This window comes from Sminthopsis crassicaudata, chromosome 2, assembly GCF_048593235.1.
Source record: "Sminthopsis crassicaudata isolate SCR6 chromosome 2, ASM4859323v1, whole genome shotgun sequence".
NCBI classification, from domain to species: domain Eukaryota; kingdom Metazoa; phylum Chordata; class Mammalia; order Dasyuromorphia; family Dasyuridae; genus Sminthopsis; species Sminthopsis crassicaudata.
In genome coordinates, this window is record NC_133618.1 from 509,623,076 (window position 1) to 509,644,959 (window position 21,884).

At 40.9% G+C, this 21,884-nt stretch overlaps 1 protein-coding gene across 6 annotated transcripts in view; it reads left to right on the top strand.

The window, feature by feature from the left end:
- NACC2 (NACC family member 2) overlaps nt 1-21,884 on the top strand; it is a 159,303-nt gene that overhangs the window by 109,757 nt on the left and 27,662 nt on the right. For 2 of the 6 annotated variants that reach the window (XM_074294113.1, XM_074294112.1), the window contains 2 exons: nt 12,814-13,242; nt 13,576-13,750. In XM_074294113.1, the coding sequence (XP_074150214.1) occupies nt 12,877-13,242; nt 13,576-13,750 (541 nt within the window). In that variant the 5' untranslated portion in view covers nt 12,814-12,876. Of the gene's footprint in view, nt 1-82; nt 104-10,839; nt 10,948-12,813; nt 13,751-21,884 lie in introns of those variants that run through there. The other 4 variants (XM_074294108.1, XM_074294109.1, XM_074294111.1 and 1 more) reach the window with 3 other exon arrangements.

The following is a 21,884-nucleotide window of genomic DNA, read 5'->3' on the forward strand; positions in this document are numbered from 1 at the left end:
AGACTAACTTGCACAAGGAGAAGAAAAAAAAAAAAAACAAAACTCCAGGCATCTCCACCATACTAGGTAATGAACCGGAGCAGGGAGCAGAGGCTGAAGTTCCGTAAGCTCTTCTAATTGACCTTTTAAGATGCTTCCTTATTTTTGTGTGGCTGGGGCCCTGTGATACTGCTGAGGCTAGAAGAGGGTCATTGGGGTGGGGCATGCTGCTTCAGAATTGGGGAGAGGGCTATGTCTATTTAAAGTAAAAAAGCAAAGGTTATGAAATGTATCATCTGGCAATTGTGTGTTGGGTGGGTGGGAGTAATTAGGGAATGTGTTCTTGAATTTTAGAAGGCAGAAAAAAAAGAATTTCCTGCCGTTTTTTTGTTTGAGCTAATTAATTTGTAGGATTCCTTCCCCCTTCCCCCTTCACTTCCTACCCCAAAAGGTGCTTGTGTGTCTTAATGCTTGTGAGTTTGCCTGGGTCCTGAAAGCTCTTATTAGATTCTTAAAATTAAATCCTGCAAAATAATTTAATTTATCTTGCCTCTCGCTCCTTCCCTGGTAGTAATCTGCAAAGATTAAATGTTGCATTCTTCCAGTGTGCTTTGCAAGCTTCTTTAGAATCTGTGGTGGATGAAGGAAAAGAAAGCTGGAGGGAAGGAGGAGGTGTGTGTATTGGGGGGGGTAGAATTTAATTAAAAAATAATGAGGCTCATGTGAGCTTCCCTGATTGAATTACTGTACTTTTGGTAGTGGAACTCTTATTTAAGTTTATGACCTCTCAGTGCAAGTGTTTTTAAGTTAAGTATTTTGTAAAGACTGTATGAGGACCCCGAGTCAACTTTGCCTAGGGCCTCTGCTTCCTGGATGAGTTTTCTAATAGTTTAGTTTCAACTGTAGAGTTCTTTGTATTTACTAGTAGTGACTTAAGTGTCCTTCCTTAGCTTGGGCTAGTTAGGGAGAGGAGTAAATATTTTCTATTCATTTTCTTTCCCACATTCCTATGCCTATTCACCACTCTTTGGAGAATTGCAAATTAATTCTTCATCTTCATCATCATCATCATGTGCATTTATATTAGCTTTAAGGTTTGGATTTGTTTTGCAGGAATCATCAGTAACAACTGAAAGAGGTGTTCTTATCATTCCTAAGTGATACACTTTTCTCAAGTGTACAGAGGGTTAAAGTGATTTGTCCAGTCTTGGGCAGTTAGTGTATGAAGCAACATTTGAACCCAAGTCCTTGGGATTCCAAGTGGTTTTCTGCATACAGTTACCCCACATTGCCTCTTGTCCTAAGAGCTGAATATTTCAGCTGAAATAGCTAGATTGGGCTAGAAGTACAAACTGCAGTAGCACAAGGTCATAGATGGAATTGAGCCCAAACCTTGCCTTTCCCAATTGGCTTTTCTTGGAGCTCACCTATAACTTGAATGTTCTGCCCACTAGATACCCCTTCCCTCCAAAAAGAACTTTTGTTTTTTGAGTCTGGTCAGGTGGGTATTTTGGCTAGGAATTAACTGAATCCTCCCCTAGGGGAAGAAAGGCTAACATAGACCTTTGTGTTGTCCAGAATTTGATCTCTAGCTTCCCCAGAACAGAAGCTGTCACTGTATTACATACCCATTCTTTTTCATCTGGGGGGAAAAGATGGGAGGATATGAATGAAAGTGTAGAGAGAGCTAGAAAGTATATAGGAGTATAGATTTGGAGCTAAAAGGGATACCCCAGAGGCCATGTAGTCAAATATTCTCATTTTGCAAATGAGGCAACTGAAGCCCAAGAGGATTGACTACTGTGTCCAGAATCACATAGATAATAGCAAAGCCAGATTTGGGGTTCCTTTGCTTCTGCTTTCAAACTTTGTTTAAAGTCCATTGGATGGAAATACTATTCCATACTTTTAAAGTATGGGTAGGTGAACTTCTTTTTTTTTTTGAGGCAGGGGAAAGGGGATACAATCAAAAATAGAAAATGGAGCATTAGAGGAACCTTTGTTTTTATACTTCATTTCTCTCTCAAATGTTGCTCTTAGGGAGCATTAGATTGTAGTCAAAATCCATTTCAGCAAACAGTTATTAAGCATCTGTGGCAATGCCCCTGCCTCCATTTCTTCCTCAAAACTTCCTTGTGCTAGATTCCATTCCATTAGGGAGGGATCTTTGTCACTGTTAAGGTCACCCTAGCTATTGATCATATAATATCTCTTGCAAGTCACACCTTTGGTGTGTTCCATGTGAGCCTTTTTGGAGCCTAATGGTTACACCTGAGGAAGGGACTTGATGAGAATTTCAAGCTCTGGGTCATGATAAAGAGGTTGGCATTTATCTTCCTACATTGGTTTGGTGCAAGCTTTGATTTCATAGACTCCATTTCTGATGAAGATGAGTACTTTACCTCCTAATCAAAGGAAAAAGGTCTAATAGCTGGGGTCTGCTTTGGCCTATACTCATTCTTCTAGGCTTAAAAAATAAATAAATAAAAGTTTCCAAGTGCTCTCAGAGGTAGGCTTAATAGAATATAGGATACTCAGATAGATTTGGAGACAGAAACACTTGTTCAAATTTGACCTCAGTGCTGAGTGAAATGAGCAGAACCAGGAAGGAGATCACTATACACTACAATACTGTATGAGGATGTATTCTGATGGAAGTAGATATCTTCAACATAAAGAAGATCCAACTCACTTCCAGTTGATCAATGATGGACAGAAACAACTACATCCAGAGAAGGAACACTGGGAAGTGAATGTAAACTGTTAGCACTACTGTCTATCTACCCAGGTTACTTATACCTTCGGAATCCAATACTTAACGTGCAACAAGAAAATGGGATTTACACACATATATTGTATCTAGGTTATACTGTAACACATGTAAAATGTATGGGATTGCCTGTCATCTAGAGGAGGGAGTAGAGGGAGGAAGGGGAAATTTTGGAAAAATGAATACAAGGGATAATGTTATTAAAAAAATTACTCATGCATATGTACTGTCAAAAATTTTATAATTATAAAATTAATTTTAAAAATTAACAAAAAACAACCCAATGGGGGAAAAAATTTGACCTCAGACACTTGCTGTGTGATTTTGGGTAAGTCACTTAAACCTCATTTGCTTCAGTTTTCTTATTTGTAAAATTGGAATAATAGTGTGTCTCTCAAGGTTGTTGTTTGTCCCACAATAAGAATTATATGTTAGTCTTTATTTAATGTGGTTAAAATAACAAGTAATACAGTGTTTAAGCCTTTTACACATATGTTCACAACGAGTCAACAAGGCTGTTATAACGGGGATTGTTCCCATTTTACAGATAGGAAAAAGTGGAATTGAAAGAGTTGATTTGTCCATAGTCACATAGCTGGTTTGTCCTGAATCTCACATTTGACATTCTTTCTGTAACATCAGCCTGCTTTTTCTCACAGGAACCTAGTGATGGAGGTGGGCCAATAACTTATCTCCACATTCACAAATGAGAAGTCTGATGCTCAGAGAGATGAAATCTCACCCTTTCAGAGAATGAATCTAAAAATGAGAGAAAATTGAGGACTCAAAAGTGGGGAGAATATCTTTAAGACTAACTCTACTTAACACTACTCTTCTGGCACTTACCCCACCCAGCTCCATTACTTTGAATCTCAGATCTGGAAATGACCTTCGGATAATCTAATACAGCCTCTCTTTTCAAGCTCAAAAATCTCTTTCCAGCTTTTCTTTTGAATAAAGAATATTTTGCCTCTTTCCCTCACTTTGCCAAAACGCCAGGTGTAATGATCAGTTTTCCTCATTCCTTCAATATGCACCAAAGGGATCAGGGATGTTTAGTTCATTTCCATCCCTTTTTTGTATCTGGGTATGTGAGGTAAGAGGTTCTTATTCTCAGCTCCTTTTATTTTTCTATTTTTATTTTATAAAAATAATTTTTTTTATTATCTTGTTCTTAATAATTCCATTTCCTAATGTGCTTCCTTAGCCTCCTGGAGAATCTTCTTTATAGTAAAGAATAAAAGGGAAATAGTAACGAAGATATTGTAAAAGTCTGACATGCAGTATTCCTTAGCTATTGTTACCCACCTCTTCAAAGAAAGCAGGAAGGTGTTTTCTCATTAAATCTCTTCTCTATCCCTCACTTCCTCCTAGTTTTTCTTTCTCCCTGAATGTTTGGGTCAGAGAGAGCTGTCATTTCTGTATCCTGATTTTATTTACAGTTCTCAAAGGAGAGGCAAAACCTTTTTCTTTCCTCTCTCCCCCCCCCCCCCCCCCCTGCTAAAGTTCAGCTTTGTTTCAGCCCCTGCCAAGGCTTCTAAGAATGCAATTTAAAACCAGCGCCTTTCTTTCCTTTCCTTCTCTGTGAATAAATTGCTGTTGAACATTGGTGGGTTGTAGTTAAGCCTCCATGCTTCACAGGTTGCTTAAGGACAAGGCAGCAAAACTGCCTAATTGTCTTGTGGTCCCCTGGGGGATGTGACAGTCACATCGTTTTCTAGGTGAATAATCTTTACTTCTCAGGGGAAGTTTGTCTGGCCCTGAACACTAGGGTATTTAAGCAGAAACCATGGAGGACACAGGGGAGGGGAAACCTGGAATGGTAAGATTTTTGGCTGGCTTACCTGAGTCTGTGATGAGAAGATCTCTGGTTTTTCTCTTTGATGAGAGAGAGCTCCTGTGCTATCAGCTGCTATACCTACTTGCTTTCCTCACTGATGATGGACATTAGGCTTGTGTGTTTTAAAATAAAAACTTCTAAAATAGCTTAGTAATTTGCCTGCAATTCTCAGGCTGGTTCCAAAGATAATTGTAGGTGCTTAGAATTGGAAGTGATATTATGGAATATATAACTTTTTTATTATAACTTTTTATTGACAGTACATATACATGGGTAATTTTTTACAACATTATCCTTTGCACTCACTTCTGTTCTGATTTTTCCCTTCCCTCCCTCCACCACCTCTCCTAGATGGCAGGCAGTCTTTATACATGTTAAATGTTATAGTATATTCTAGATATACTATATGTATGCAGAATCGAACAGTTCTTTTGTTGCACAGGAAGAATTGGATTCAGAAGGTAAAAATAACCTGGGAAGAAAAACAAAAATGCTAACAGTTTATATTCATTCCCAGTGTTCCTTCTCTGGGTGTAGCTGATTCTTTCCATCATTAATCAATTGGATCTGAGTTAGATCTTTTCTTTGTTGAAGATATCCACTTCCATCAGAATACATCCTCATACAGTATCGTTGTTGAAGTGTATAATGATCTCCTGGTTCTGCCCATTTCACTCAACATCAGTTCATATAAGTTTCTCCAAACCTCTCTGAATTCATCCTGCTGGTCATTTCTTACAGAACAATAATATTCCATAATTTTCATATACCATAATTTATTCAGCCATTCTCCAATTGATAGGCATCCACGTAGTTTCCAGTTTCTGGCCACTACAAAAAGAGCTGCCACAAACATTTTTGCAATACAGATCCCTTGCCCTTCTTTAAGATCTCTTTGGGATACAAATCCAGTAGCAACACTGCTGGGTCAAAGGGTATGCACGGTTTGATAACTTTATGAGCATAGTTGCAGATTGCTCTCCAGAATGGCTGGATGTATTCACAGCTCCACCAACAATGTATCAGTGTCCCTATTTTCCCACATCCCCTCCAACATATTCTGCATTACCTTTCCCTATCATTCTAGCCAATCTGACAGGTGTTAGTGATATCTCAGGGTTGTCTTAATTTGCATTTCTCTGATTAATAATGACTTGGAGCATCTTTTCATATGACTAGAAATAGTTTCAATTTCATCATCTGAAATTGTCTGTTCATATCCTTTGACCATTTACCAATTGGAGAATGGCTTGATTTCTTATAGTCAATTCTCTATATATTTTGAAAATGAGGCCTTTATCAGAACCTTTAACTATAATAATGTTCTCCGAGTTTGTTGCTTCCCTTCTAATCTTGTTTGCATTAGTTTTGTTTGTTCAAAGACTTTTTAATTTGATATAATCAATTTTCTATTTTGTAATCAATAATGATCTCTAGTTATTCTTTGGTCATAAATTCCTTCCTCCTCCAAGTCTGAGAGGTAAAGTATCCTATGTTCCTCTAATTTATTTATAATCTTATTCTTTATGCCTAAATCATGGACCCATTTTGATCTTATCTTGGTGTACAGTGTTAAGTGTAAGTTAACATTTCTTTAGGATAGATTAGAGCCAGAATGAGAACCACCTCATATGGAAAGCCTCACTTGTTTTAAAACATTAATTTTATTGTATCTTGTTGGGTTTATGCTATATTTTGGTTTTGCTTTGGAATAGGAATCTCACCTTGTGTGGAAGTTCTGTCCATCAATGCATCTTATAATTTGATTTTAGAAAGTTGCCAAATCCACTGAGAGATTAAATAATTTGCTCCTGGTCACACAGCAAGGATGTGTCAAAGGAATACCTTGAACTAAAATTTTCCAGCCCTCTGCCTACTGTCACACTAACCTTCATTTTATCTGTGGGTAAAAAGAATATCAGAGATGTATGATTAGAAAAGGAGGCAGGCTGAGGTCACATAGTGAAGAATAACATAAGTGCCTCAGTAGGATCCAGGAAATGTCAGGAGAGCCGGAAGAAAGCACCCTTACATAGTAGGTGGATGATTTTTCTGTGCAGTATTTCCAGGTTTGAGGCCTGTCCCAAAAGATGACAGGGTATAGGTGGGTTGCAGTCTGAACCACTAAAAGGACATGGATGAGATAATAGATCTGTTGAAGTATGTGCTCTATGCTTTATTGCATATCGGAATTCTTCAGGAAACCTCTGATCCAAAATTTGCTTCATAGCAGATCTTGTTGCTGTTCATTTCTTTAAAAGAGAATGGCATCTTTTGTTTGTCACCTACATTTCTCAAAGAATCCTCCCTCCCCACTCTGAGAGCCATACTTTATAACAAGAATAAAAAAGAAAACAAATTAGTTCAGCTAAAATAGACCACATTATCTTGACATATGCAGTGTTCCACACCTATAGTTACTTACTTTTTCAAAGAAGGAAGAGGGAGTTCTATCTCACATAACTTCTTTCTGGCCAAGCTTGGTTATTATTGTTCCAATATATTTATGTAGCCTAATTTCTTTTTAGCTCTTCTCCAATTTTTGGTTATCAATTTTGCTTCTAGATCTTTACTGCTGCCAGTACCCTTCCCTTCAAAGTATTGGCATAAATATATGTATGGAACATTTTTTTAAATCCTTGAATGCCATAACTATGCAGATGTCACTGGAATCTCTGAATCAAAGAATACGGACATTTTAGCTACTTTCTTTCCATCCATATTGCTTTATAGAATGGTCAGACCATTCACAATTCCAGCAGGAATAAATTAGTGTGCCTATATTTCCACATTCCTGCTTACACTGAGTTCTACTTTTTGATCTTTCCTATTTACAGCAGGACATTCTTAAACATTATGATGATCTGTAAATTACTTTAAAGGAATGAACATTATTCATGGGAAATGCTTTGATAGCTGGGTGAAGAGTTCTATTGTGGGGTTATGTGAATTTTTTTTTTTCCTGAGCTGACCTAAAGAAAGGAAATGCTGGGAAGCTGTGGATTCTGTTGTCTAATTCGACCTATAGTGATGCGTTTTCTGTTTCCAGCCTTAGATGAGGTGCGCTGTGAGTTCAGTAGAATAGGAAATCTAATACTCATCCTCAAAAAAGCCATAATCTAGTTGGACAGAGAAGACTTTGCTACAGTCTTATAAGTGCAGACTCAAAACTTCTGTGAGTTCTCAGAAAAAGGGAAGATTCCATTATATGGGCTAATTGAAGGCAAGGTGGTTTGTGAGATTTTGAAGTTGGCCTTTAAAGATCTAAGGGGGGAGGCATGCTGTATGGGGGAATACAATGAACAAATTTGTGGATGAGATCAGGGCTATGATCCAGGAAGAGTCTCAACAAACAGCCACACCTGGAAAGTATATAGCTAAGTTGGGAGCTTAATAGCAAGCATGGCCTTGGATGTCAGTTTGAAGAATTTGATCCTTAGCCTGTCATACAATGAAAGGTTTAGTTTCCTTTCAGAGACCACTTGGAGGTGGGTAGAAAGAAGAATGATTGAATTTTCTCTGTCAGCATCTTTAACATAATATGGGACTAATGGCTGGGCCAATAAGGGGTGTTATTTCCTCTTTCCATTCTGTACCCCAGAAATTTTGGCTATGTTTCAGACAGAGGGAGTAGGAAGGACCATGCTTCTCATGCCTTAAAGAGATTCATGCTTTCATGCTGCTGAGCTCAGCTATTTTTTCTCCCAATCATACTACTTGTTTCTATACTCCCCCCTGATGGTTGTCATCAGCTTAATATTGGTGGTGAAGAAAGACCACGCATAATTTCGCCTCCGAAGTACCTTCACTTGGACAGCTCCCTGCTCAGAGCTCCTTCCACACACCTGGATTTCTTCAAGCTCTCTATTCATCTTGTTTTTATCTAGTTTTCGGAAGCCAAGGCCTGTGAGTGAATAGGGAGGCACCAGCTGGCTCATTCTTTAGTCTCCCATACTCTTCTGAAAGGAGTTGTTAGGCAGAAAGGGGTGGGGGGAGGGGAGAGGAGGAGAAGGAGATAAGAAGGAGATAAAGCAGTGAGGATGTTCCTGTCCCAAGATGGCTTTCTCAGATACACATTGTATTCTTCAGGGGCTTTCTCTCAAGAAGCAGCCTTTCTTTACCTTCTCTTTCTTCCCTTTCTCCCACAGCAAACCAGAATTTTAAATGTTAGGATTTCTGGAGAATAGTTTTCCTCAGGCAGTAACCTAATCACTAAACCTTTATAGTTCTTTAGGTCTTTATACTTTTCAAAGCAATTTCATGGCTTTTTTTTTTTTTTTAAATAAAGAATTTTACTTTATCTTCACAACAATTCTATTACCTAATCAGATGATGCTTTTAATATTCCATTACCACTGTCTTATCTAGCTAGAGAATGAAACAGAAGCCTGAAGCAATGAAGGACTTTCCCAAGGTCACATAGTAGGTCATCTAGAGAGGCAGGCAGCCTTCTGACTCTAAGGAAACCCAATCATTTGGATACTGGGAGAAAAGGGGGATGCAAATTGACCAGGAAATTGGCAGTCAGTAGAGCCTAGTCAGGGAGTGGGAAAGGGAATGAGAGGGGCATTGAGATTACTCAATTTACCGTGGCCAACATTGGCTCAGGTGCCAAGAGGATACTGGTATGTTGGACTTGAATAGGAAAAGCCTTAGTTAGAACTCTTTGCTTCCTAAGTGCAGCTCCTGCTCATTTCCCCACTCCTGCAGTTCTTTCCTTTTCCTCTATTATATCTGCAGTCCTGAAGTTAATGTGTTGGAGGTCCATTGAACAGGAAAATACCCAGCACACGTACACTTCTCGTAACTAGGAAGTGGTTGGGCAGGGGTCCAGGGTATCTATCTGCATGCATGGTTTTTGAGCTGCTCTGGAATTCAGGTACTGTGACTTGAGACATTTCAGGCAATAGAAACTGGAGAGAAGGGGGGAAAAAGTCAAGAATGTTATCTATAGCCCTAGGAGGAGTTATAAAATCAGGGCTCCCTAAGAGCAGAAAAGACAAGCAAGGGACAGACTCTTTCCCAGAAAAAGGCCCAAACTCAGCTCAATACATGTTAAATACTTTTTGAATCTGAAGTGAGGAGACAATGTGACTAGGATTTCATTACTTACGCAAATGGATTTGCTTTTAGTGGATGGAGCCGCAGCCTGAGAGCTGTTCCCATGAGGCAGTCATCGCGGTTCCTGCAGCTGAAAATGTTTTTCTAGTGTGTTAAGAAAAGGTGGTGAGGAGTTCTTGGCTTGGGAGGGGTGGAGGGAGTTAGGGAGAGAAGGGAGGCTTGCCCTTTTTTTTTTTTTTTTTTTTTTTTCCCCCTTTCTAGGTGGAAACATTTTGGCCCATGTCAGTTGCTCCATCACATTTCAGAAAGTTGCTTGTTGAAAGGAGGGAGAGATAGGTAGGGGTTAGGGATATTTTTCAAATTTGATTCGAAAGCCCAGAGCTTAGCTGAAGAGAAATCCACCAACTTGGGACTGGGGTATACGAAGTTTGATATTTTCAAGGTGTTTTTTGTGGGGTGTAAATGGACATCTGGTTTTTCTCTATTCGGCATCTTCTTGTGTTTTTCGTTCTCCATCTGTCCCGGATGCTATCTCTCCCTCTCTTTCTTCGGGTCTCTTTGATGGCCTCCCTTGTTCCTGTGCGCTGCTCCTTTCCCTTCTTTCCCCACCCCCCACCCCATTCCTTTCTGCCTCTTTTTGCCTCCTTTTGCTCTACTCCCAACTCATTTCCTCCTCTCCCTGGAGGAGTTAAGCAGGGGCGATGCCAACCCTGCAGACTGTTTGGAATAGTTTAAATGCTTTGACACTCTGGATGTACTAGATGGCAGGGGAGGCAGTTTACTGGGTAATTCATATGCAAAACTGCACTATAAATTTAAAGCCTGTCTCAGTTGCCGTGGCACCACTAAGCATTTCATCAGCGTACAGTACAGTATTTCTGCCATCTTTGTTTGCATTGCAGTGAGTCATCAAAAGTCTGTCTTGTACCAACACTCGGAGCCGTGCATTCCTCTGGCTCTGAGATTTCGCTGTTTTTAAAGCTTCAGTTTGAAGTTGGCATTTACTCCGGGTCCCTAATCAAAGACGGCTATTCATTCCCCAGAGCAGCCTGAATGTTCATCTGCATCCGGCCTGTTCATTTAGATGCCGTTCGCTGCCTGGGAGATTGGACTGGCTAATATAGCCTCAGCTCCAGTAGATACAAACGGAGGGCTGGAGACTTTCCCCCCCTCCCTCCCCCTGCTGCCCCTCCACCCTGAGTGCACGCTCTCCTCCGTTTGCTGCAGTTCCCGTAGAGGCACAAGTCACTTAGCCAGCCTTTGGCGGTGACAACCTACAGTCCCGCGGCATCCTAAGGTAGGTTTGCCAGCCAGGAGATTGGGAGCCAGTAAAGTTCTTTCTCTAGAGAGTGTTCTTGCTTCTCTTGGACTAGCAGCACAGTGAGATTGCCTGTCTGGCGGCTCGTCTCTCTCCCTCGCTCCTTCTCTTTCCTTCCTTCCTGTTCCTCAGCTCTGCAGATAGAGCCGGACTTCAGATTTTTTCAGAACAGAGCAGCCCTTTGTGCAGGACTTCTGGCCTTTTCTAAATCGGCTGTTTTTTCCCCCTCCTAATTCTCTCTCATCTCTTTCTCTGGCTTTCCCCACCCCCCACCCTCATCCCCCTTTAGAATTTATCATCAGGTAAACATTTCTTGAGTCCCTCTGCCGGGGTTTCCTGACCAACCTTGGATGTGTCTGGTCCTGATCAGTTCTCAAAGCTCTCTTTCTTTCCCCCCTTTCAGTACCTTTCCCTTCCTGGCAGACTCAGGTTGGGATTTCCCCTGTAGCATCAAGCCTACCTAGGGTATTGGGGGCAGGGGTACGTAAAGTCTGGACAGCATGTGTCTTTGTGATCTTTTAGTTAGTTTGTAACTCATTTCCTGGTATAGTTCAGACCAAAGAGTTTGGGTTTGGAGTTTTAACTGTTTGGATGCTTGATGGTTGGGGAGCAAAGGAGAATGCTCTTCAGTGCCTTAAAATAGCTGGTTGGAGGCCAAAGCTTTAAAAGGCCAGTAGATCTTGGATTGGTGTTGGGAAGCAAGGGATGGCTGAAAGAAGTTGTCACCAGGGAGCTGACTTGTCCTTCCAAGTTCTCTCTTAACCTTTTCCCATCCTTCTTTTTTTTTCCCTCCTCATTCTATCTTTTCATGAAAGTCAAAAAAGAAACAAGGGGGAAAAGTAAAACTATTAGGTGTCTTCCTTTTAGCATAAAAGGGCCTGGATGCTTTTAAAGGAAAAGAAAAAAAAATGCCTTAAAATTTTTTGCTGTGATTATATACTTACTGTACTATATTAGTGAATATTTCTCTCTCTCTCCCTCCTTTCCTTTTTTCCTCCCTCTCTCCTTCTCTCCCTCCCTCCCTCCCTTCCTCCCTCTCTTCCTCTCAGATGGGTACATATATGTCTCCTATCTATAGGTAGGTGAGGATTGTGTTGCTACTCAGGAAGAGTGCTAATTTCCAGAAATGCTGCAGGAGAAGAAAAGAATACCATCAGTGTTGGCAGCATTCCCTGGGCCCTTTCTGAAACCAAAGGTTTCTTGTCTGGGCCACATCAAATTGCTGATCTGCAGTCTCTTGTCTGCCTTAGGTGTCTGGTGGGGGAAGCGGAGAAGGAAGGGTGGCAGTAGGAGGTGTTTGATTCTCCCTTCAAAAGCTCCATTCCTTTGCTGCTGGGATCCTTTTTGTTTCTTCTTTTAATAAACATTAGCATTGTAGGCTTGGAGATGGTTCAGAAGAAGAAGAATTCAGGGAGCAAGCATATATTTAGGCCTTGGGTTTTTGGTTTTTTTCTCCTACTTACTTTTTTGGTTTTCCTGGTCCTGCTTCAGAAGCTGGGTTTCAGGGTAACAAAGTTGCTGCCTAAGAACCTCTGGAAAGCTCTATGGTTTGGAATCACAGTGAGAAAAGGACTGTGGAAGCAGGGAGGTAACTAACTGGTCATAGGGGAAATGTGGGCTTAGAGAGAATATCTTCCCTCTTCCCTCTTTGAAAGCAGAATATCCATTTAACCCTTTATGGTTGGGCAGCTGGTATTCTTTCCACCACTTCAGAAGTTCTTGAACTGTGAATTTTCATGTTATTTTCACAAATTTTCATTTCCCCAGATAAGAAACTGACCCCAATTTGTCTCCTCTCCTCCATCTCTCCCCACCATCTTGAACCTCCCCTGTCCTTCTTTACAGATGTGCCCTTCTTTGGAACCAGCTGTGTTGAATGTCTAAGGTGTCCTGGCTCCTTGCCCAGTCATGTCCCAGATGTTGCACATAGAGATCCCCAATTTTGGGAACACAGTCCTGGGTTGCCTGAATGAACAGCGCCTGCTGGGGCTCTACTGTGATGTCTCCATCGTCGTCAAAGGGCAAGCCTTCAAGGCTCACCGGGCGGTCCTGGCGGCCAGCAGCCTCTATTTCCGGGACTTGTTCAGTGGGAACAGCAAAAGCGCCTTTGAGCTGCCCGGCACAGTGCCCCCTGCCTGCTTCCAGCAGATCCTCTCCTTCTGCTACACCGGGAAGCTCAGGATGGCAGCCAGCGAGCAGCTCGTGGTGATGTACACGGCCGGCTTCCTGCAGATCCAGCACATTGTGGAGCGGGGCACAGACTTGATGTTCAAGGTGAGCTCGCCCCACTGTGACTCGCAGACCGCCATGATCGAGGACACCAGTTCGGAGCCCCAGAGCCCCTGCAACCAGCTGCAGCCCGGCCCTGCACCCTATGTCATGTCCCCCTCTGTGCCCATCCCGCTTCTCACCCGTGTGAAGCATGAGAACCTGGAGCTCCAGCCGGCAGCGGGCCCAGGCCTGGCCGCCAAGCGGCCCCTGGAAGCTGGGGCCCGGGATGGCTCGGGGGGCGGCGGGGCGGCAGTGGGCGGGGCGGCTCCTCTGAAGCTGTCTCGAGTCTCGTACTACGGGATGCCCAGCCTGGCCACTCTCATCCCCAACATCCAGCAGGTACAGTACTCCCAGGGTGAGAGGACCAGCCCCGGGGCCAGCAGCCTCCCCACCACAGACAGCCCCACCTCCTACCATAACGAAGAAGACGAGGAGGACGATGAGGCGTACGACACCATGGTGGAGGAGCAGTACGGCCAGATGTACATCAAGTCCACAGGCAGCTACTCAGGTAATGTCCCAGAACCACCTGGCGCTCGTTTGTGTTGCTGTACATTATGCCTTCTGGAAGTCCTCCCAGGGCCTCCCTGTACTTTGGCAGATCAGCCTTTGGCTAATTGGGGCCACGAATTTGGCTTCCTGTTCTGTTTTGTTTTTGGGGGGCAAAAGAGCTTAAGACCCCCAAGGTTCCATCGCTCAATGGAGTTTACAAAGTGACTTAAAGCTAAATTAGAAATCTAGGTTCCAGAGCTTTATTTTTTGTTGTTGCTTTTAAGTTGCCTAGTTCTTTCCCTTCCTGTAACTACTTTTTTTTGTAAATGTACTGGGTTTTGAGAGGAGACAGGTAAGATGTAGCAGGAAATCATACATCCCCTTTCCGTGTTCTCCTACCTACATTCCTATCACTTTTTCAAGAAGCCAAATGGGGGAACAAGGCTTGCCCCTCTTGGAAACGTGATGGTCTCGTCTCTAATCATCTTTGCTCCCTTAGTCTTTTTTTTGCTTAAGTGACTTGTAGGTTCAAGATGCTGGGGACTAAGGTCATTCATCCTAGTGACTAGATAAGGAAGGTAGCTGCTAGGGTTATAGCCAGAGACCTAGACTGTTTAGATTTGATGGCATGATGCTGTTTGGGATCTGATCTTGAAGGGTCAGGGGTTTCTCTGCTATCTTTCTACTTTTCCTTGTCCTCAGGATTTTTCTCATTTATGTTCCTTTGCTGCCAAGGGGAAAGTTAACATTGAAATTTACTCACAAAATAGCTCTGGCTTGATGGGGTCTGCCTCTTAGTATATCTACTTGTTCCCCTCAATGAAGAGAGGTGTATGACATAGGCTCCTTTTGCTTTTTTTCTTTTTGGTGAAATTCAGTTCTCAGGATAGGAAGAAAGGCATATTTAGTCCCACCAAGCAATTCCAAGGTACCTACCTAATTGGTATGCAGGGCCTCGAGATGAGACACTCAGAATTTTGCGTTCTCACAATAATCAGATTGGATGGGGGAAGAACTTGCTTCTCTGTCTATAGTCTTGATGTGTGTACTCTTTAATCTGAAAGTCATGCTTTGGATGGGGGATGTGGAGTAGAATGAACATCCTGAGAGGACATGCTTGTCATTCTTCCTGGTCTGTTCCTCTTCCTTAAATCCCCTTGCCAGTTCCTGTGAGTGAACTAATTAGCAACAAGTTTCAGCAACCAGTTTCCTTTTGCTCCGTTTTATTTTCTGATCTCTCCCCCCCCTTCCCCAACATAAGGCTGTGCTGCATTATTTTTAGAACGAATAATTGAGATATTTTCCTTTATTGAATCTATTAATGGTGGACAGGTAAGCTGGGAAGACTGTCAGGATAATAATGGTCTGTTTTAGGTACACCATCTGTGTAAACCCAGAGTTACTTGCCTTCAGGTTCCTTTATGTTTCCACTTGAAATTTAGAAGGATTAGATGTAAAAATCCGTTTTGAAGGATAACCCTATATTTTAAGTACAGGTTCAGCATATTGGGGATAGCTGGAATTTTAGGTCAGCAAATGGTATTGTTTGTAATTTGGCCTCAATAATTCAGAGAATTTCTCATTTTGCCCTCCCTGAAAACAAACTCTGTGTGCGCATTTATGTATGTGTGCTTGCGCGTGCAAATGCCTTCTGACAACAAGGCTGATTTGGCCTGCGGGAGGAGAGAAATTTGTCCATCAGTGCAGTTTTATCTGCCTACCATTTCAACAGGAAGCTCATGTCATACAACTTTGGGGTGGGGGAGTGTCAGAGGAGAGTAGTTGCACCAGAAAGATGCAGACTTCTTATAGAATATAGGAGACCACTATTAGTAGTGCCAGTCAGGGGTTGACATCCAGTAGCATGAATTGGCAGTGGGCTTTGAAAAGCAAGGGCGGGGGGGGGGGGGGGGGGACGGAATGGGACCAAGTAGTCTGAAAGCTGCAAGATCTCTTCTGCAGCAGGCCAAAATCAAATGGCTTACTGCCCAGACATCTTGTTTTAATGAAATTGGTATGCCTGTTTCTCCTTTTATGAAGATCGAACTCCTAATTCAGATACTTGATGAATTCAAACAAACCAACCCAAGCTAGAAACCAAGAGAACTGAATTCTCTACTCAACCATTAGCTTGTTGTGTTGCTTTAAGCTTACTTTGTGATGTTGGTTCTGTGTTCATTCCTGTACAATATGAGCAGTGATAATGAGGAGACTGCTTCTCATAGATGTGAAGCTGCTACACTTGTATTCCTGGTCTCTTGGGTCAGATGTGAGGAAAGGACAATGGTGAATCTTAAAATGTTAAAATGTGAATGGTTGATATTTCTTAGTTCAAGAGCCAAGACTAGAAGTTTGGTCATGGTTCCTGGTTCATAACTTGCCACCATGATATATTTACTGTTTTCTCTGCACCTCAGTTTCCTTTTTCTATAAGACAGGGGGAATACTCTCATCCCACGAGAAGGGTGTTTTATAAGGATCCAGGGAAGTAGATGGCGAATTCACTTTGTAAAATATGAATTGCCGAAAAGAATGTGAAATCATTATGATCCATAGAGTTATTTTAACTGAAGTAGTTATTATTCATACTTTTACTTGAATCTCATCTCCCCTTGAGAGACAGCCTATTCCCTTCATTATTGCATTCTTTTCACACCATTGTTTCAAGTTAATAGTACAATACTACTTCTCTAAGGCAGTGGTTGTGTTTTACAGTGGTTCACCAACCCTTAACTAGGTCAAGGAAATGTGGTGTATGTATGCTCTTCTTGGTTAGAATCTTGGTTATTATTATTGCTGTCTCTTTTTGGAAAGTCAAGTCTGACCTCCCAGAAGTGTCTCTGCTAGAAGCCACTGATGATGTTAAGTCAGGAAAAGATTTTCTGGACATGGGAATGGAATAAGTGTTTTCGGCTTAGTGGTTTGCCCAGTATTTTGTAGCACAGTAGGAGTACAATCAAATAGTCATCCATTTAAGTGCCCCTTCCCACTACCCCCCACATTGAACAAACAAAAAGTCTCAGTTGTATAAAAGTCTGGTAAATGATATTCAGTCTATATTGGCTATATTTGAAAATTGTGTCTCTGTGTTTTATAGTCTCTCAGGAGGTAAGTGACATGTTTCATCCTTATTCTTTTGGACTCGTGGTTTGTCATTGAAATGATTATAGAGTTCTAAAATCTAAATTGAAGTTTTTCTCTAAAATGTTGCCATTGTGTACATTGTTTTCTAAGTCTGCATCAATTTGTAGATTTCTTCTCAGTTTTCTCTGTCTGAAACGGTCCACTTCATCATGGCAAAATACTTCTCCATTTTCTACCTATATTAGCCATTCTCTAATAGGGCACTAGTTTTTAATTTATGGTTATTGCAAGAAGAACACTCAGCTTAATAATAAAATAAATGGCCAATATTTACATTTTACATACATGATCGAATTTGGCTTCAGAATAATCCTGTGAAGAAACCTAGTCTTCCCTAGTCTTACAGAAATTAATGATTTGCTTATGATCATTCAGTTTAATAAGATTTGGAAGTGAGACTCAAATTTGCCCTTTCTGATTCTAACCCTTGTACACGCCACACATGATATTACATGTCTTTCTACAAAAGATGCCCATGTTTTAAATGCCCTTTGGGGATAACATGTTGGGAATTTTGTCCAGATTCCTACTTTAACTGATATTCTGGGGATGAGGAGGTTATTCATTTATTTCCTTCTCTCAAGAGTTAACATGAAATGAAGTTTATTTTTAATCTTATTTTCTTAATTTCTTCTCTTGAACTCCTGGCTGATGGGAATCAAACACAAAACCTACTTAGGTACAATCAGATGGGCTTTTGGCACAAATGGACTCTTTGGAATTTGATGTGTTTTTATCCACCACCTCACTATTTAGGAATATCAAGCACTGAGCTAAGTAGACCTCAGCCTTTCCTAATGAACTTTAGGGGGAAGGGGGGATGGATGGGTGCTTGCTACTGGCTTTTAAAAAAAATTTCATATAAAATTTCATAAAAAATAACAGGAGTATATAAAAGAGCTCCTGTTTGTCATTGGGTTGTTCCATTAATCCTCTGGGCCTCAGTTTACTCATATGTATAAGAAAGGGCTACATTAGATTGTCTTTGGCTTCCCTTTCAAGCCTTAATCAGTTTATAATTCTATATATGTTTTCATATCTAAGATGCCTACAGTGGTTGAGACTGAACTGTGGTATAGAAATACAAAGGGCTCTCTGCTTCTATACTACATCGTTCAGTGAGCCCAGTTAGTTGGAATTAACCTATTTTGAGTTCACTTTGTGAAAATAGAGGTGTAAAATGTGCTAAAAAATTTTTTTTGAGGGGGGGCAAACTATCTTCTAGTCCCTTTCTCATCTCCTTAGCTCCTGCTTATTTCATGAGATTCATATTTTCATTGACACCTCTCTGAACTTCAGGTTGTGAGTGAGTCTAGTTCCCAAAAAACATTGAAGGACCCTTGCCTTAAATTCTGTAAACCTAAATATGTTTTTCCCCATCCTCTAACACAGCAGGAGAAGGACCTTAGAAGCTGGGGAGTTCATCACTTCCTTTTACAAATGAAAAACTAGAGAGATTAAAAACAATTCACCTCCACAAGCATTCATTTTGGGATACAAAGAAACTGTTCTTTAGTTAGTCCAAGATCATACCTAAAACAAATAGCAAAGCTCTTTAATTATTATTTGGGGGGGTTCTCTTCTTTCTGGGCCTTGAATTCTTTATCTCTGTTAGTGGCCCTTGGATGATCGCAATGCTTATTTCCTAGTAATTCTGTGAGTTTTGTGGAAAGCCTAATCTATACCACGGGGAGAATGGGCAAGGATTTCTGGGGGCTTTTTGTCGCCAAGAGTAATGGCACATGTTACCTTGTACATAGTAGCCCTTTAATAAATGTTCATTGACTTGAAGAGAATTGGAACATGACAAGTTTGAAAATTACAGAAATGTAGAAAGAAACGTAGGAGAGTAGAAGAATACAGTTTTTAAATGGTTTTAAAGGTTGATGGGGGGTGGGATGACTTGAAAGTAAAAAGTCTGAAAACATTTCTCCCTTTGAACCTGCTGGTGAAACAAATTTTAAGAAAAGCACAAAGATGAGGCTGGAAGTACGACTGAGGCTGTCCATTGTCTGTTGTACCAGGAGAATGTGCAGCTGCATGAATTTCCTAAATTGTGCCCCACTTAAAAGGCAGCTGCATTTAAATCCATAGTACCTGTAGTGAAAATCGGTCTAAACGATTTTCTCCCTGGCCAACCTGCCTAGTGCCACTGCAGGGAGATGATGGCATATGTAGGGGAATGGGATCTTTACCTGTCTTACTTCAGTTTAGCCTGTCCCAGGAAGAGGCTTAAGATTGGTACTCAGTTCAGTCTACTTGGTGACACTCTAAACCTGATCACCAAGGTCAACAAGGGAGTTAGTCAGGCACTTGGCACTTGTTATGGATTTTCTGGGCTTTGCAGATGGTTGAGAATGGGATTAGCTATGTTACAGGTGGGTGAGTCATGCTGGTTCTCCCAAAGCCGGGACAATTCTCAGATGGCCTACTGATCTAGCTATCTCTGTCATCTGCTTCCTCACTATGACCAAAGTCCCCTGTTGAATAAAACTTTCTCATCGTAAACCCTATGGCCAACATCAGATGCCCATGTCCTCACCCTGGGGCTAGACCTCTTTGCACATAAAATTGCAGTCCCCTATTTCCTTCCCCATGAAGGCGCAGATGTTTAATTTTAGACTGGCAGATGTTTTGCTCTTTGCTGAGATTCGAAACAAAGGCAAGATATGAGTATTTATAAACCAGCAGCTCTGCGCCTGAACTCACTTGGAATTAACTCTTTCTATGGAATGCACAAATCAAATCTTGGGTGCTTTCAGTGACATGGCAATAGATTTGCAAGCTAAGCACTGTGGCAGTCCAGGGGGTATGGAAAGGAGGCAGGCAGACAGGCAGGCAAGAGATCACTGGGAGCTTGCTTCTGTTGCATTGAAGTAGCGGCTGCTGCACCTGCCAGGAGCTGACAGGCAAGAGAAGGAAGAACTCTAGAATAGAGAGAGAGGTTCCTCTAGGGACAGAGAAGTTGAAGCTTGTAGGCTAGTTGATGAGAGTACTTGCTAGTGAGGTTAATGTGGAACTGTTAACACTTTAAAAAAAAAAAATCACCTGAGTTCCAAACCAATAGCCCCTTAGTCTATGCAAATCCAATTCAACCTTTAAAGTCATAACTCATACCTCCTGTACTCTCCACTCTCCTGGGAAGCCTTCTTGATCCATCCTATAATAATCCCTGAACATTTACAAAACTTAATTACTTTGCACATTTGGCTCCATTATCAAACTACTAATTTTTTCCCCCTTAGATTTTACTGGAGTGTTTTGGGGTTTTTGTTTGTTTGTTTTTGCCTTTTTGTTTTGTTTTGCTTTCATGGCATTTCATTATTTTCACCCTATCTTAGCATAGTTGACCAGCTATGTTCAGATAAGATGAACTTGAGTCCTTCCTGTCTAAAGGAGTAAAATGTTTTGTTGCCATTTCTTCTTTGGATCCAGGACTGGTCATAACAATTTAGTTCAGACACATGTTTTACGCTTTATTATATTATTATAAAGTGAGTGTGACTCTGTGTGTGTGTGTGTGTGTGTGTGTGTGTGTGTGTGTGTGTGTGTGTGTGTGTGTGTGTGTATAGGTAGTTTGGTTCCATCACCTTAGTTCATATAAATCTTAAAAATTATTGGCATTTTCTGAAGATTCACTATTCCTAAAAAAAGTAGAATCTATTCTTATAACTAAAATGCACATAGAAGGGGGGGGGGACCCATCAAGGTCTTGTTCAAATTTAATGACGTATTATTATCTTCCTATTCTAGTATGCAGTCTTTCTGTTTTTTTTTTTTTTTTTAATTATAGCTTTTTATTTACCAGATATTTGCATGGGTAATTTTTCAGCATTGACAATTGCCAAACCTTTTGTTCCAATTTTTCCCCTCCTTCCCCCCCACCCCCTCCTCCAGATGGCAGGTTGACCAATACATGTTAAATATGTTAGAGTATAAATTAAATACAATATATGTATACATGTCCAAACAGTTGTTTTGCTGTATAAAAAGAATCAGACTTTGAAACAGTGTACAATTAGCCTGTGAAGGAAATAAAAAATGCAGGCAGACTAAAATAGAGGGATTGGGAATTCTATGTAGTGGTTCATAGTCGTCTCCCAGAGTTTTCACTGGGTGTAGCTGGTTTGGTTCACTTCATTACTGCTCTAGTGGAACTGATTTAGCTCATCTCATTGTTGAAGATGGCCACTTCCGTCAGAATTGATCATCACATAGTATTGTTGTTGAAGTGTATAACGATCTCCTGGTCCTGCTCATTTCACTCAGCATCAATTCATGTAAGTCTCTCCAGCTTGGGAAAGGAGATGTATTTTACCCTTAGTCCTTTCTATTCAAACTTAATAACCATTCTGTTGGTCACAGTTCTGTTGTCTCTCTATGTTGTTTCCATTTATTGTGGTTCTTGCTTAAATCATTCTTAATTCTGCTTACTTTATATGCATTAATTTACATTTTCCCAAGTTTCTAAGAGTTCTTCATATTGTTTACTGTGGTACATTAATATCCATTGCTTCCATAATTCATTCATTATCCCTTTTTTTTTTTTTTGTTGCTTCAATAAAAGTAATATTCTAAATTGATTATTTTTATAGTAAATATTTACTGTTTCTTCAAGAAGAATGTGAAATCCTTGAGAGGAGACCATGTCTTTGCCACAGGACTCCTCAAGGTATTCAGTGAGTGAATGAACTTGAATCACTTTATCCCTTTTATTATTCTATCTCACTAATTTCTTTTAAATCTCATTTTTGTTGGCTAGAGTTAATTTTCATGTTATTTAATTCATCCTGGGCTTCCTTACAGGGAGTGGGGTGGTAGTTATATTAGATCAAGAAAGAAGATAAGCCACTAAGGTTTCCTAATGCCTATTCAGCCACTCACTGAGCCAGAGTACAGTAGCAAAGACCAGGTGGCAGGTGCACATTTGGGACACCAGCTTTTATAATCTTTCTGACCAAGTTGATTGGAACAGTTGGTTGTTATCCGGCTATTAAGATTTGATTTCC